The sequence below is a fragment of the Sorex fumeus genome, unplaced genomic scaffold, assembly GCF_029834395.1.
Source record: "Sorex fumeus unplaced genomic scaffold, SorFum_2.1 ptg000021l, whole genome shotgun sequence".
NCBI lineage: Eukaryota > Metazoa > Chordata > Mammalia > Eulipotyphla > Soricidae > Sorex > Sorex fumeus.
In genome coordinates this window covers 7,000,993-7,017,669 of record NW_026606078.1, presented here as the reverse complement: position 1 = coordinate 7,017,669, position 16,677 = coordinate 7,000,993, and the positions used below count along the sequence as shown (strand labels likewise).

Sequence of the window (16,677 nt, the reverse complement as noted above, 5' to 3'; positions counted from 1 at the left end):
GGTTTTTTTTTTTCTGTGTCTGAAAGCATGTTTGTATTCTTGTGGAATTGTTAAAAGTATCTGGTGTAGAGAGTTCATGATTTTAAATAACTAAGGTATAAGAACTATTGAAATTAAGCCAAAGAAGGTTTTATAATGTTTTATAAAAATTGATTGTTCATAGGTCTTATGTTGTTATGTTACTGTATATTTGCATTGGATTAGAATATTTGACCTAGAAAGTCCTGTGAGTTAAAATAACTGTGACACATGAAAACAGGTTCAAATGTAATGGTTTAGTTTAAACATGAGTTTCTAGAGTTATAAAATTGGTTGCAAAACTTGCCCTACCAGTGCTCTATCTGATCTCTGAGACTCCTGGTAACTAAAATTTCTAGAACTACTAACAGTTATAAAGTGGGTTAATCTCAGATATCAGCCTGTCCAGTGCTTGAAAGTACATGCTACTATTTTGATAACTTTATCTCATGCAAAGCCTTGTCACCAGGTATCAACCTGGCCCTGTTCTTTACAAAGCTTTGTACACAAGTGTGAAATATTAATGTTTCATAATAATCTATGAGTGCTTTAATCTTTCTATATTTGTGTTTTCCTGGAAATCAGAATTTTAAGATATCTTCTGGTTAATTTCTAATGTAAAGTGATCTTTTGCCCAGTGAATATACCTTGTAAGAGCTTTAATTGTGAGCATTTTAAAGGCCTTTTGAATATTTATGGAAGCACTGCAGAGTACAGTTTTGTCATGTTAAGATAAGGTCGGCACTTCCCAGGTGGTCCCCCGTATTTTGTACCACCCAACTTCCACCCTTTATGATTACTGATCCCCGCCCATGTTGCCTCACCCCGCCGATTCCGCAGCGAGCCTGTTTCCGCCATTACCATCGCCACCCTGTTCACCCTTGGCCTTGCGGGCGCTGGTACAGGCATCGTCCCCTGGCTTCTCAGCACTCTGGACTAGCTACACTTCGTGCCACTGTGGATGCTGATTTAGAGAGCCTTGAACAATCCATCTCTCACCCCGAGGATTCGCCGACATTTCTTTTGAAGGTTGCTCTTCAAAACCGCTGAGGACTGAACTTGCTCTTTATGAAAGAGGGGGGATTATGTGCTGCCTTGGGGGACGAGTGTTGCCTTTATGTGAACCACAGTGGAGTGATTAAAAACTCCATGCGAGAACTAAGGGAAGGTTTGGAGCAGAGACACAGGAAGCGTGAGTCCTCCATTACAGGATGGGGGTCTCCATTCCCTGTTACCCTACCTATCACCCCTATTAGGACCGCTTACTGCTCTTTTATTATTTTCCACTATTGGCCCATGCATTTTTACTAGACTTACTGCTTTTGTTAGACAACAGATAGCTTCTCTATCTGCTAAACCCATACAAGTGCATTACTACCGTCTGGCAATGGAAGATGCTTCCCTGGATTATGCGGCCACAAAATCTGCTACTGCAGAGGATGGTTCACGGGTCATGTTTGTTTGGACCCAACCTTGAGTTGTTTATGGCCAGCTCTCCCGCCCCTCTCTGATCTGACACTCTGGGTACGAAAGAGTCAGACTTTACCCTATTCCATTTTTGTTCAACCACTAGGTGTCTGGCAAAGCACTGCAAGGGAGGCCTCATGGCTGCTTCCGACTCCCTGTGGAGTACACTGGGCCTGCATGGAGGTTTCCTCTGCCTAGCCTGGCCTTTTCCGCAGCTCCCCTCCGCTAGTAGAGTGAGCAGGGGAAATAGGCTTTATTTACTCTCCTCCCCTCCGCAAAACAGAGGTCTTCTTGATATCCTGGAGGGGTCCAGTCAATGCTCCCCCTAGCTGGCATCTTTTATAATAAAGGAAGGGGGAGATATGGGAAGCTGGCCCTTTAACTGACCAAGGGCCTACGTGCCTGTGCTATGTATGGTTATCTTGGCCTATGTGACCCTGAACAAGCGGGTCCTGACTAGCGCAAATCTGGTACTGCGTCTGCTCTGACCGCAGCCTATGAGCTATGTATGGTTGTCTAAAAGAAAACATTTGTCACAGCTAGCCCAAGAATAAGAAGTAACTGACACTGACTAATCAAGCACATGGAACATGTAGTTTTTGTAACTCTCCTAACAATATATGATATGACCTAGTGATGTAATTGCCTTCTGTGATGTAAGCATAGTTTCCTGCGTTGCAAAGTATATAATACCCCTGCTTCCCTGAATAAAGTCCTGTCCTGTCCTGTCTCTTTATCTCTGTTTCTAAACTGTACTCTGTCTCTTGTGTCTTGTGTCTTCATTCGGTTGGTCCCTCTTTGCACCTACGGATCCTAGGGCCACCTCCACGGGCCGGAGAGTAGTCTGGCGGGGCCCCCCGCACTGGGGAATCAAATACAAAAGCTAAAATAAAAGAGGGAAGGGTAGCAAGGAACCAGGATTTAAGTACTTAAGTGTAGAAGAGCCTATTTCTAAAATTCTATTATTTAAAAAATATATATACTATTTGCTCGACTAGAAAACAAATCTTCACACCCACTCTTGAAATGTAGCACCTGGACAGCATGGAGGAGCATGGAGGGCAGGACGCCTCCACAGGGTGCCACAGGGTCACAGGTAGCAGGAACAGAATAAGCAGTAAGCATGGCTGTCTGCAGACCAACTGTGATGCTGCAATGAAGGAGCCCGAGCTACAGTACAGTGGGTAGGAAGCTTGCCTTGCACGCAGCCGACCTCAGTTCAATTTTCAGCTCCACCTATGGTTCCCCAAACCCATCAGGACTGAGTCCTTAGCAGAGAACCAGGAGTAAGCTCTGAGAGCAGCCGGGTGTACACTCTCCCCCTTCCCCCTCCCCCCACCAACACACACAGCCTAAAAACCCTGCACAGGTGCCTGGGCTACTTACCGTAAGCCCATGTTTCATGCGTGGATGCCTTTTGCCTAAACTTCTCCGCCAGATGTTCCAAGCGCTCCAGCCTCCGGATCTCATTGAGAAGCCATTCCTCATAGCCTTTCTCTGCCTGCTCCAGCCTCTGCCAGGCACCAGCAATATCCTGGGATGGTTTGAGGATAAGCGAGAGGTGTCTGTTATATACCAGTCATCTAGGCTTCTAAAAATCTCCTCCTCTAACTGTTTGGCAGTGTTTTCCTTTCCTTGCCATGCCTCCCGACCATTCAACTGGCTTAACATCAAATAGTTTGGCATTATCATCAGAGTCTTTATTTTGTTTTAGTTTTCTTGGTGGGGGGGGCACACCCAGCAGTATACAGGGTATACTCTTGGTTCTGTACTCAGTAATCACTCCAGGTAGGGCTTGGGAGACCATATGGGGTGTCAGGGATTGAACCTCAGTTGGACATATATAAGTCAAGACACTTCCCCACTATGCTATCACTCTGGTCCTCACCAGAGTTCTTAAAGTTGATCTCATTCAGTTGTAAGTATATAACACTTGTTCAGATATGGAAAAAGGCTTGTGTAGGTTTTCACTTTTTTTTTTCTTTTCCCTAGTTCTTGGGTCACACCTGGTGGTGCTCAGGGGTCATTCCTGGCAGTGCTCAGGGTACATGCACTGCTAGTGATTCCCTTCCTTCCTTCCTTCCTTCCTTCCTTCCTTCCTTCCTTCCTTTCTTTTTCTTTCCTTCTCTCTCTTTCTTTCTTATTATTATTTTGGTTAGGGGCAGGGGAGGCAAAGCTTTGAGCAATGATTTGAAAGCCTTGAAAAGGTGGGAGAAAATAGTAAGTTCAAGAGCAAACGGCATCTCAAAAACGGAGGTAACGGTTAAGGGTATTGAAACTACAGAGAATATGCTTTTTGTTTGTTTGGCGGCCACACCTGAGAGTGCTCAGGTGTTACTCCTGGCTCTGCACTCAGGAGTATACTCCTGGTGAAGCTCATGGGACAGTGTGGGATGCCAGGATTGAACCTGGGTTGGCCATGTGCAAGGATAGTGTCCTACCAGCTGTATTTTTTGCTCTTGCCCCAATGTTTACAGAGAATATGAAAATTAAAATGGTGACTGGAGTGTTAGGATGTATACTACTGACCCTGATGAGAACAGTCTTGGTGGAAGTGGGAGATAAAGCAAGGAAACCAGATGACTGCAGAGTGAAAAGTGAAAGTAGCAAAGGGTCAGGATGGAGTTAAAAACAAGCAGCTTAAAAAACTTTCTGGATGGTCTTTGGAACAAGAGGACCATGGTTCCAGGGAGATGTGAAGTCAAAGATCTTAACTTCTGTTTGCCAAATTCTAGGTTATTTCTATATGCTTATCTGAGTGATTCAAGAAGCAGGAGAAACTGATGATGTGGATACAGGAAGTTAAGATAGGACTAGGTCTGAAGGAGAAGAATTGGATAGGTGGTAACATAAGCAATTAAGGACCACACAGGACCTAGAAGCTGGTATACCTGGCAAAGAAAGATAAGGCCAACTCCTGAGGAAGAAAGTAGTAAACAAAGGTCATTCACCACAACTCTACTAATGGGACCAGAGAGAGATAACAAGGGTTAAGCACTGACTATACATGGGGCTTAGCCCCAGTTCAATCTCTGGCACCATATGCAGACTCCTGAGCAATAGCAGGAGTGGCCACTGAGAACAGAGCCAGGAGTGACCCTTGAGCACAGAGTCAGGAGTAATCCCCATGCACCATCTGGTGAGGCCCCAAATCAAAGACCAACAAAAAAACTATACAAAAGCCTATTGGGCACCATGTAAAAGCATTTACAAATTCAGAATTGCTGATGCTAAGGAGAAAAACATTAAGAATTAAAGGATTACAGGGCCAAACTTGCACTCATAGATAGAAATGACTGGAAAGACTAGAGAAATTCATGTATCTTCCTCAACTTTCCACCAGAGAAAGTATTTAGAAATCAACCAACCAGAAAACAAGCTGGGTGGGGTTTCCCCGGAAGCGAGGAAGGCCTTCTCCCTTGGACCACTCACCGACACCATCTTGCCCTCAGAGGGCATGAAAGCAGGACGGTTGCTGATCCTCAGCTTCGTCTGCAAGGTGTTGAAGTTGATCTCCAGCTGGCACTTCTCCTGCACCTTCGGGGGCTTGTGCTTCCGACGGTAATCCCGGAAGTCCTCCAGCTTTTTCTGCATGGCTTGCATGGTCTTCTCAGGGGTCCGGTTCTCAAGCCAGGGGATGGTGCGGCGAATCCATTCCAAAAGCTGTTTGCCAAACATAAAAATACTGCTGAACACACTGCCCAGCTGCCTCCCCTTTGAAAACATGGGCACCTAACACTTTGGAATGGGTTAACTTGGTGTTCCTAAAATTTCAGAAGCAGGACTACAATACCCATGACAGCAAGGAGTAGAAAGGCCATTTTTGGCGTACAATAGCACAATGGAGAACTTCAGCGTCCAACCCATGGCCACTAGTGATCAATCCCAAAGGTACCATATACAAGTTGAAAACTTAAAGTCAACACAAGTCATGTTTCACAAAAACGGGACATATACAGGAAACTTGAGGACTAGACATTAGCAGACAAATGCTGAATGGAGCTTTCAAATTATAATTAAAAAAATAACAAAAACAAAACCTGACATGGCAGAATGCATTGTAATAAGATCAGCAAAGAATAGGTTTAACTTTAAACATACTTGGATTTTAACAAGCTCAAATCTAATGAATTCATTTACTACACAAATGTCTTGTATACTGGGATTAACTCAATGTCAAAGTGCATTTTAACTTAATATATCTAGCTCTTGAGGAAATTCACATGATAAAAGAAAAACTAAGAGTGAATTCCTAAAGATGAAACACCCCCCCCCCCAGCCCCTTCATCAGTACTAAGTTCTTAGATATGAGCTGTTATAAAACCACTAAGAAGTGAAGGAACACAAAAAGGGAGGATATAATTACTGAAGATCATCTATCTGTCCTTCAGTTCTGGCCACATTTCAACCCTGAAGATGACTGGAATTTAACAATGACATTGAAATGAATTTTCCCATAGCAGTAGTATGAAAATAAAAAACTCGTTCTCTATGGATTAGATTAAACTTGGAAAGATCTCTTCCAAGTGTCCTGACACTTTTCCCAGTACAGACCAAATATGAACTACATTAAATCACAGCAAAAATCATATGGTCTCTGAGAGGTGTCATGGTGACTGAGTTCCTTCTAGAGAGGACGTGCTGTGGATGGTATTTGTCCTGTGACTGGTCTGGGAAAACTATGTAGTAGCAGTAATGAGATGGCTTAGTTTCCATTTATGCTCTGATAAGAACAAAAAAGAAGAGCAACTCAAAAGTGCTATTCTAAGCAAGAATCTTGGCTGAAGAGCTGAAGAAAGATATCAGAAAAAACTATGCTCAAGTATCCTGCAAGGAGGCTCTGTCTTCCTTCTACTTCCTCTTGATATTTTTGCACACACGAAGCTGAGCCATGTCTCACAATAGGCCAGACTTGTTCCTTTGACATTGGGTCACTGCGTGGAGCAAGGCTTCGGAACATGGAGAGCATATTGTGTGTGATGTCAGTGGCCAACGAAGCAGAGGAAAAAAACCCAACAAACAATGCAATGTCATCTAGGGGAGTTCGATGCTAGGGGTGCAAAGCTGAGAATGGAATCACAGTCTACTTCTCCAAACACGCAGACAACCTCTAGGCTATGGAATGGTTAGAGAGATCATCGGGATTACTTTTGTGCTGATCGTTATGTTGCTATAAGATGACAGTCTCTGAGATCCAGTGTATATAGCTCAATTTTTATTCCACCTGAGATGAAAAAAAATGCAAAGAAAAATAAAAAGCCCTGATGATCCATGTTCACCCTCTGTGCCTCACCCTCTGTGTGGGGGGTGGGGTATGGACAGGACTGCAGGTCACCCCGTTTCCTTTACCTCACTTGCTAGCCTCTCATATTCTTCCATCAGCCTCTCATTCTCTTGATTCACAGCAAGAACCTTACATATCCTGTTAGCCGCTGTCTCAGCCTGTAAAACACAATAGGTAAACAGGACAGCTCTGTCGACAGGGAGGTGATACACAAAACTGAAGGTGGCGGGGCATGGGAGGGAATGAGGGGGGTGGCGTGCTGTCAATGGTGCAGATTCCGGGTTAGGGTGGAGTAAGATTGAGCGTATATGGCTGTTGAATACTATGAGTCATTTCACACCTTGTTTACAGTTTTCACACAGACTTACACGGCAGGCTGAATATACTGTAGGGAATAATGGGGAGATACCATTAGTCTAAAACACAAACTTTGGAAAACATCAAGCAAGTTAGTAACAGAAATAAATTGGGTCAAGGACATCCAGCATCTCCAGTCCCGGAATTTTCAACTGAGTGTTCTACTACCCTCCTAACTACAGGGTGAGGACAGTCTTGGGAAACCAAAGCAAAAATGCAGGGGTCCCAAAGACATAGGTCACTGCCCTTGAATTCACTCTTTTTTTTTCTTTTTGGATAACACCCGGCGATGCACAGGGGTTACTCCTGGCTCATGCACTCAAGAATTATTCCTGACAGTGTTCAGGGGACCATATGGGATACTGGGTCAGCCGAGTGCAAGGCAAATGCCCTACCCACTGTGCTATGGTTCCAGCCCCTTTGAATTCACTCTTGTCCTTTCCTGAAATAAATATGGGGGCTTTGCTCTAGGGGATCTTTCCACGGAGCTGAACTAGATGTAGGGTTTTATATAACCTATAGGAGACAACTTTCAGATAAATACGTAATTCTCTATTCTTATTCTGGAACTTGGGCCTTGAGTCACGATCATGTGATGAATCAAGTACAACTTGCAAATTTGGGCTGCCATGCTTACCTAAGCCTGACCAAACGTCTCCCGTCTGAAGTCCAAAGCTGCAAAGATGGGCTGAACTACAGTTGTCATTACTAGCTGTGGGTAGCCATAAAGGGGATGGGGATCACAGAGGTATTATATACTCTGCCTAGATCAGTTTGTGGGGATTTTCTGAGTAAAGTTGTGTCAGGAAAAGGACAGGAAACAAACACAGGTGAATAAGGAGAAATGTTTTTTTCCTTTTTTGGGTCACACCCGGTGATGCTCAGGGGTTACTCCTGGCTCATGCACTCAGGAATTACTCCTGGCAGTGCTCAGGGGACTATATGGGATGCTGGGACTCGTATCCAAGTCAGCCACATGCAAGGCAAATGCCCTACCCGCTGTGCTATCACTCCAGCCCCGAATAAGGAGAAATCTAAAGGTCACCTACAGTTTCCTCAGAGTGACTTGATGAATACATTTAAAAAAAATTTTTTAACACCATTTGCTGTTTTAGTTAAGATTAGTTCTGAAAAATGTTTGAACAAATATTGAACATGCAAAGCAACTTCTAAGAGAACGAGGAACACTGAAAAGCAATTAAGTTTTCCTTGTTGCATCTCTCTTTACTGCTCAGTAAATGAGGCGTGGTTTTCATGGCACGTTATGTTTCTCTTCCTAAGACATAAATGTTTAGGACCAAAGAAGTGAAAGTAACCCCTCAGAAGGAAGGAGAGATAAAGCCACGCAGGAACTGTCTAAAATGAAAAGCTGTTACAAAAAATATATTCCATTTGGAACCCAGCATTGCAACAATTACAGAACACTTAGAAAAAGTTTCCAAGGTAATATGCAAAGTGCACAAACACACATCCATGTAGTATGAGTGCACACACACACATATACACACACACAGTTAAAACTGATGCAGAAGAGCAGCACAGGATGGATATGTTGAATACCTGCTCTGCTCCCGCAAAAGCATGGTAGAAGCAGGAAACGTATGTCATGATAGCTCTTTCATCAGGTTTGGGAGTGTTCACAATGTCTGAAGGGGGAAAAATAACACAGAAAACAAGCACACACACAGATGAAGAGTAGAAACCAGGGGTAACAAAGGGAAGAACAAATTGGTTTACACTGATTGGTTTTCTGTGTGTTTCTGAAGCCCCCTGAATTTTCTAAATCTCAGAAAGGCTTAACACCTCTGACATTCATGCTCAACCTGGTCTTGAATCAGCATTTTTTAAAATAATAATCAACTATGGTTTTTCTCTTCCTTCTTCCTTGATGAACTTTGAAAAGTACGGTAAAGGCATTCTAATGGGAACCGTGTGCCACTTATCAGAACTTGTCACCTCGTCCCAAAGACTTGTGAGGTCCACACCTGCCCCTCGTTGGACTGCTTCATATCATCTGCCACATTTATTATGAGCTACATATGTCACTTTGCAAAATGCTGGAAAACTAGTACAGCCCCAAGTCCCCATCTCTCCTGCTGTTTTCCCATCCACCGTTGGCTGTTTTGCTCTGTGGATGGCTTTGGTGTGCAAGGATGAGTTCAACGAAGGGGGTGTATCTTTACATGCTTATACATACTTACCATGCCATTAATAGAAATCACCAAGAGTGGTAAAACGTCTAAAGAGAAGGTTATGCATGGCTTGTGCTTATTATGACTCTTGGTGCCATTTTTGTATGAGCTGCCAAAAACAATCAATTAGAGAGAAAACAGAACCATGTGAACACACAACCTTTCTGCTGCTACCTTGGATATAGGACTTATTGGTGAAGGGCTTTTTAACTTTAAACTCCAATCAGTCACTGGACAGAGTGAAGTTCAAAAAAATACCTTGTCATTCCCCAAGGTGAAACCTAGTCATTGGATTTTTCAGAGGATATTAATAGAAAGGATGTAGGATTGTGTAACAGTGTGGAACCTTCTGGAAAACAAACATGAATGGCATACTACTGCATGGACAGAAAGTAAGTGTCAAAGAAAACTAGACTATAAAAGACAAATGACTATTTCCTCAGAACCAGATGGGTCTCCTTACTCAGAGGAGATGCGGGGAAAACAAAAAGAAAGAAACAATTAAAAAAATCAAGACACAGAAGGTGAAGGGTGAGTGGTGACTCATGTTTTACATCCTCACCTTCTGTGCACCAGCAAAAGCATGATAGTAACAGGAGACATAAGTCATTATGGCTCTCTCATCGGGTCTGGCAGTATATACTAAATCTGTGTGGAGAAAAGAAGGTTAACTGCTAGGATGTTCTAATACCAGCAGCTTTTGCTAAGGGCTGCCTTAGAGGAGTCAAAGTAAATGAACCATCCACCACCACCCCCGAGCCCCTACATGCCACTCCGTGTTTTTAAAACTCTGGTTCACATCAAAGAAGTCACACCTGCACACGTACTGTGTCCTGTTCACTTCTGAGAATTGCCAAAGATAAAAGCACGGCTAACTCAGGTGAGTGACACCTGTGGCAAGAATTAGACCTGAAGAATTTCAAAACAAAAACAAAAATAAAACAACCGCACACAGCATTCCCAGAGAACTTCAGTTCTTTTACAATTCAACACAGAACATATGTACCCACTAATCTAAATCCGGGGCTCACCTCAGGGGAATAAACAGAGCCTGTGAAGAAAAACAGAACAAACCACTTCTATAACTTTTTAAAGCCCTGAAATACAGCTCAGGTGAGGAAGAGTCTTGATGAATTTTACTACAGGCTGAGGGGTAAAGTAGCCCGTTAGCCACTCAAGAATATCATTTCAGTTTTAGAGAGCCATACAGCCAGCAATAAGGTCAGAGAGTAGACAGGAAGAAACCAAGACTCTCTCAAGAGCATTAGCAAACTAAGAGACCAATGTGTGTCATTAAAGTAAAAGAGAGGCCGGAAATAAAAACATGTTCATCTGTGGAGATGGCCAAGTCCAAACATAGGCAGCAAAGTTATGAGGCATCGCACATGGGGGTCATCTGTGGATAGTGAAAACCAGAAATGCCTGATGCATGACTAAGCTGGTTAACTTTGTAGCTCTTGGCGGAAGTTTCACAGAAGAAATTATTTTAAAAAGAAAAAATATATTAAGTATTTTTCCTGAACCAATAGAAAGGAAACAGGATGACAAGTAAGAGCAGGATGATAAGGGAGGGGGAAAAGAACCCAGAACTAACACAATCCATCATCCTTGAAGGAAAATCAGAATTCATGGGTGCCCAGACCAGGACCCTGAGAAAGGAAAAAACCAAAGAACTGAGAAGAATGTTAGCATACCAGACTAATAATGGTGATGATACCAAGCTCACCTTCTATCTACTATATGGCAGAGATATTAACAACCTGGAAAGTGAATTCACTAAATCCCTCTGGCATTCTCCTCTCTTTAGTAGACTAGCTATTAGTTCAAGTGAATAAACTTGGTGGTTATTTACCATGTAGAATAATCAATGGTGGACATAAATGTAAACTTAACTTAGAGAAGGTATATTTTTAAAAAGGAAAAGGGGACTAGGGAGATACTACAGGAATTAAGGCACTTGTCTTGCTTATGGTGAATCCCTGGTCATTTCTGGGCAGCACGTATGGTTTCCTAGAGCATCCCAGGAGTGAGTCCTGAGAGCAGAGCCAGGAATAAGTCCTAAGAGCTACAGAGTGTAGACCAATCCTCCCCCCTAAAAGCAAAATAAACTTCTATGTTGCTACTTCCACTGTCTTATTGATTTTCACCCTATAAAGAGTAAGCAGAGTTCTAAAGAGTAGAGGCAAGTGTTAACACCCAGTAATATAGGTGTAGGAAAAGATGACTAAATTAATAAATGGGAAAATGAGAATCTTACTATGAGAGGGTAAATGTCACTGTGAGAGAGTAAATGTTATTCCCCAAATATATGTTTCAGTCCTACTCCCATATCTATAAATGTGACATTATTTGGAAAAAGGGTCTTTGCAGACATAGTCAAGTTAATATGAGGTCATTTTGGAGTAGAAAGTGTTCTTAATCCAGTGACTTGTGTCCTTATAACAGGAGGGAAAGAGACACCAAGGCAGACACAGAGAAGACAGCCATAGAAAGGCAGAGTCAAAGATGGGTGTGATACTGTGACACCCCAAAGAATGCCTGGAAGAAGCAAGGAAGGTTCCTCCTCTAAAGTCTTCCGAGGCATTGTAGCCCTGCAAACACCTGAATTCCAAAACAAGAGCCTAGGAAATGGCTCTTGTTTAAAGTCATCAGCTTGTGGTAATTTGTTACAGTAAGTATAATGCAATCACCAAAAATAAGAAGGAACAGAAGATTGTCTATGGACTACAGTGAAGTCCTTTGTCTTTCTCCAACAATGCTAAGAAGGATTCCTCTTCATTCCCCAGTAGACTCAAGGAACAGTGATGTTAACAACAAGCACAGAATGTTAATTCCTTGAAGGCACAGTCCTACATATCATTATTTCCTCTGGTACCCAACAGAAGGTGTTGTTTTTCCGAGTAGGTGCTCAGGTCAGCTGAGAGGAAAGTGAATTATGAACAAGTGAAATGAATAGATGCTTCACATATCTGTGCTGCAAGTGGTGAGCCACAGATACGATTCATATAAATTCATCACATATAAAGAGGGTACAAGAGGTGTCTGAAACTAGTTCCCGGAAGAAGTAATGCTAAACCTGCAAAACGTTGTGTTCTTTCCAACCTAAGGGCATTAAATTCAACTCAGGAAAATAAAAAATGGGAGCTGTAGTTTAAGAGGTATGTTGATAATTAATATCCCATATTCTATATTTTGATTTTATAACTTGTCATTGGAAGAATCTGGGGCAGGTAGACTTTTAAGTGCATTAGACTATTTGGCTAAACTTGTCTCAATGTAGTAATAGAAATCTAGTGTGTTGTTTGAAAAATGAAAACAAAGTTTTTTTTCAAGAAAAATCGCAAATGAAATCATTATTTTTTTTTTTTTACCACCACTGAACCCTTTACCAAAGCTTTTTATTCCACTTTTGCTAGTTTGTTCTTTAACAGGATTGAAAAATGTTATTTTGGTTTTTTGGGGGGGAGGCCACACCCAGGGTTACTCAGGGCTTACTCCTGTCTCTATGCTCAGGGATCATTCCTAGTGGGATCAGGGGACCATATGAGGTATCAGGGATCAAAACCATGCTGGTAGTGTGCAAGGCAAATGCCTTACTCCGGCCCCAACAGATGTAATTCATATACAAGTTACACATGAAATTCTCTAATAGTTATGTGATCAGTGGAAAGAACTTCTTAGGAGTCCTACAGACTTCATATGTAACTTGGCAATAAATTGCTATGATCTTTATACATGCTTAAGACATGTGTAGTCCAGACTTTATCTAAACCAGTAATCACAGTTTTCATCTCACCTTCAGCATCCAACATTTTCGGAATATCCAGGTGCTTCTCTGCAATTTCCATGGCCAGGTTAATATTTCCTACTGGGTCATCCTGCATGGGAAACAGCAGAACCAGTTTTTAAAACACTGGAGGGCTTGTCGGGGGGGAATAACAGGGATCAGATCCAGGCCTCAAATATGCAGAGGCAAGCACTCTACCACTTGTTTCTCCTAGTATATGTTTGGAACAAGACTTAAGGAAAACGATTTTTTTTTTTCAACTGAGAGGAGGAGCCCTTCCAATCCCAAGCTAACCATAATAGTATTATTTTCTCCACTTTCCCCAATTACTTCAAACATTTAAAGAAATTAAAAAAATCAAACAAAACCCACACAATCCATGCTCACTTCAATCAATAAAATGTGAGCAAAAGGCTTAGAAGAACAAGTGCTTTGTGAATGGGAGGAAAAGAGTCAGATTTTTTCTCATGGAAAGGAAAATATACCGTTATCCCATCAAAGTTTATTTTCAGCTCTATTAATAATAAAAATGTGATTATAAAAAGCCACAAAACATACATTTGCAGATCTTAAAGGTGATCATGAAGGTCAACACCCTTGTGTCATATATACAAAAGCCAAGGAATAAAGAAGTAGAAAAAATTAAGACCAGGTATAACAAGATGCCAACAAGGGCACACACTGTGTTTCAATGATGTTAAAAGCTAAAAATAAATAAATAAATAAATAGCAAAATTAAAATAGCAAATAAAAATAGAAGTTCTGATGCTTTACATTTGACTTCAACTTATTAATATAGATCATACAAAATAAATTTAACCAAAGCTGTGCAACTGAAATGCTAAAAACATTAGAAGACTAAACACTCTTTGTTTTGATTTAAGTGATTCGCTATTATGAATCTGAAATGATGGTTTCTGTAAGAAAGGAAAAGGAAAAGTTTTTGACAAAGAAAGTTAGTCTAGAATGACTTTAAGTGTTCAAAAATCAAGCCACTTTCACATTTTAGAAATTGCAGTCTTTGCAATGGCAGTGTTTAACAGGATGAAACATTCCAAAGTGCAAGCTTCAAAACACAGTCACAGTGCACAACAAAGAAAGCAAAATAAGCTTCCTGGTGTTCCAGCACATACAATTATTTCAGACAAAAAGTCTTTTTTTGGCTAAATGTTGTTTTAACAAAGCATATAATCTTTTTATTGAGAGGAGCAATACCATGGGGAGTCTTACCTGCATCTGAAAGCAAATGCTCACAACAGCCAAACAGCTGAGTACAAGTTTCTTTTTGTTTTTAATATACAAGAAAGTCTTCAGCATTAAAAATACAGACTAATGGTTCTGAGACTTTGTGAAAGTTATATCATTTAGGCTGTATCCTAAGAGATAAAATTTGGCAATTCAGCACTTTCTCGACTCAGTGACCGGCCATGTGATCACTGGCAGATGACTAATTCTTTACTTCCTTCAACTATAAAACTGGGATAATAATAGTACCTCTTCTGCACTCATTATATTTTATTTCACTATGTATTATGAAGAGTAAAGAGTATGTATGTATGTCATATAAATATTTAACATTCACATCCACATATTTATTTATAACTGCCTAATCTAAGCTCTGTAAATTTTAGCTGCTATTGTTATCTATTATTCTTTGTTTTAAACTAGTCTTAGAGAATCAGTTACTAATGGTATGTTGACCTTCTGTAATCAAAACTGACCATTATAAATTACTAGTGAAATGAGGTCTCCATAGTACATGTTTGATTTCTTTTGGGGAGAGTGGTAGTGCTGGGGTACAGTCCAAAGTCTCATACATGCAAGGTAGGTACTGAGCTTCATCCCTGACTCACTGGACTGTCTAGTATAATCCTCATTTATAAATGCGATAAAGAGGCATTGAAAAATTATATACTGTCTCTACATTTGAAACACTTCAAAATAGCTCAGGCATACAAGGATTATATGATTTAAAAAGTTGGAAAATGTGGGTTCTCTCTTCTCTGCAGCAACCTTCCACTACCGTACTGTGGAATTTATCTTTAGGATACAAAATATATTCTTCCTGTGTTCTCCAATAGACATGGGTCAGGAGCAGGGTGGCAGGCAGGTGACCTATGGCACACAGGGGCAAGGCAGCATGCAACAGGGCCAGATTTCACACCAAAACACAGCAACACAACAGGGTTAGTCAGATAAGCACATCAACCACAAGAGGAATATGCTAGAACTGACACTTGTGCTTTATTGGAAGGCAATGTTTCAGTCTGAAATCTTCACAGGGCACTAGATCGAGGGCACCATAAAGTATCCTCCACAAAATTTAAAGCTGTGTGTCTGTGTGTGTGTGCGTGCATGTGTGTGTGTTAAGGGTGACCCCAGTGACGTTCAGAGGCCACTTTGATGGTGTTGGGGGAACTAGGAGGTGCTGGGAGATCAAACCCAGGCCTCCCCATGCAAAGCATGTTGTGCAAGCACTCAGCCCGTTCATCTAGCTCTCCAGTCCGGGCATAAATTTCTCTCTCTCTCTCTTTTTTCTAACACATTTTTTATTTTATTTTTATTTTATTGCTTTTTGGGTCACACCCGATGATGCTCAGGGGTTACTCCTGGCTCTGCACTCAGGAATTACTCCTGGCGGTGCTTGTGGGACATATGGGACGCCGGGGATCAAACCCAGGTTGGCCGTGTGAAAGGCAAACACCCCACCCGCTGTGCTATCGCTTGGACTCACAGATTTTATTTTAAAATTACTTCTAAAGAAATAATTCAAAAACTATTGGAAAATTCTGCACACTTAAGCTTATAGGGAGAATTAAAGTGTCTTATTTATTTATTTATTTTTGGGCCACACCCGGCGATGCTCAGTGGTTACTCCTGGCTCCGCACTCAGGATTTACTCCTGGAAGTGCTGTGGGCATTGTAGGGGATGCCTTGGATCAAATCTGGGTCGGCCGCATGCAAGGTAAATGCTCTACCCACTGTACTATCCGCTCTGGTCCCCAGAATTAAAATGACTTAAGGTGAATTTTCTGGAAAAAATAAAGAAAAAAATTCTGAAAGAATTTTCTGTGATAGCACATCAGTAGGGCATTTGCCTTGTGAGAGGCCGGCCTGGCCGAGCCGGGTTTATTCCTCTGCCCCTCTTGGAGAGCCCGGCAAGCTACCGAGAGAATCTTGCCCACTTGGCAAAGCCTGGCAAGCTACCCGTGACGTGTTTGATACGCCAAACACAGTAACAACAAGTCTCAAAGTGGAGACGTTACTGGGCCCTCATGAACAAATCGATGAACGAGAGCTACAGTGCTACCTCTGGTAGTCAAAGCTGAAATTGAGAGTGAAGGCTATAATTAATATCTTACATCAATAGTTATTGATAATGTGCCCTGGCTTGTGAGGCAATAAGTAATTATGAGCAAAGAAGACTGCAAAAGCTCCTGCAGGAAAGGAAATATAACTTAAAAGGTTTGAATATTTAAATCTTTCTTCTCCCCTAATCACTTCCCATTTCAACTTATACTTCCCTTCTAATATTTAAAATATAGAAATGGAAAGTCTCTGAGCAGCACACA

General features: G+C 41.6%; 1 protein-coding gene across 3 annotated transcripts in view; it reads right to left on the bottom strand.

Annotated features, from left to right (window-relative positions):
• ACTN2 (actinin alpha 2) overlaps positions 1-16,677 on the bottom strand; it is a 93,645-nt gene that overhangs the window by 28,863 nt on the left and 48,105 nt on the right. The window contains exons 7-11 of one of the 3 annotated variants that reach the window (XM_056113610.1): positions 13,115-13,196; positions 8,687-8,772; positions 6,835-6,927; positions 4,918-5,148; positions 2,872-3,019 (exon numbers count right to left, since the gene is read on the bottom strand). In XM_056113610.1, coding sequence (XP_055969585.1) covers positions 2,872-3,019; positions 4,918-5,148; positions 6,835-6,927; positions 8,687-8,772; positions 13,115-13,196 — 640 coding nt within the window. Of the gene's footprint in view, positions 1-2,871; positions 3,020-4,917; positions 5,149-6,834; positions 6,928-8,686; positions 8,773-9,880; positions 9,967-13,114; positions 13,197-16,677 lie in introns of all 3 variants that reach the window. The other 2 variants (XM_056113608.1, XM_056113609.1) reach the window with 2 other exon arrangements.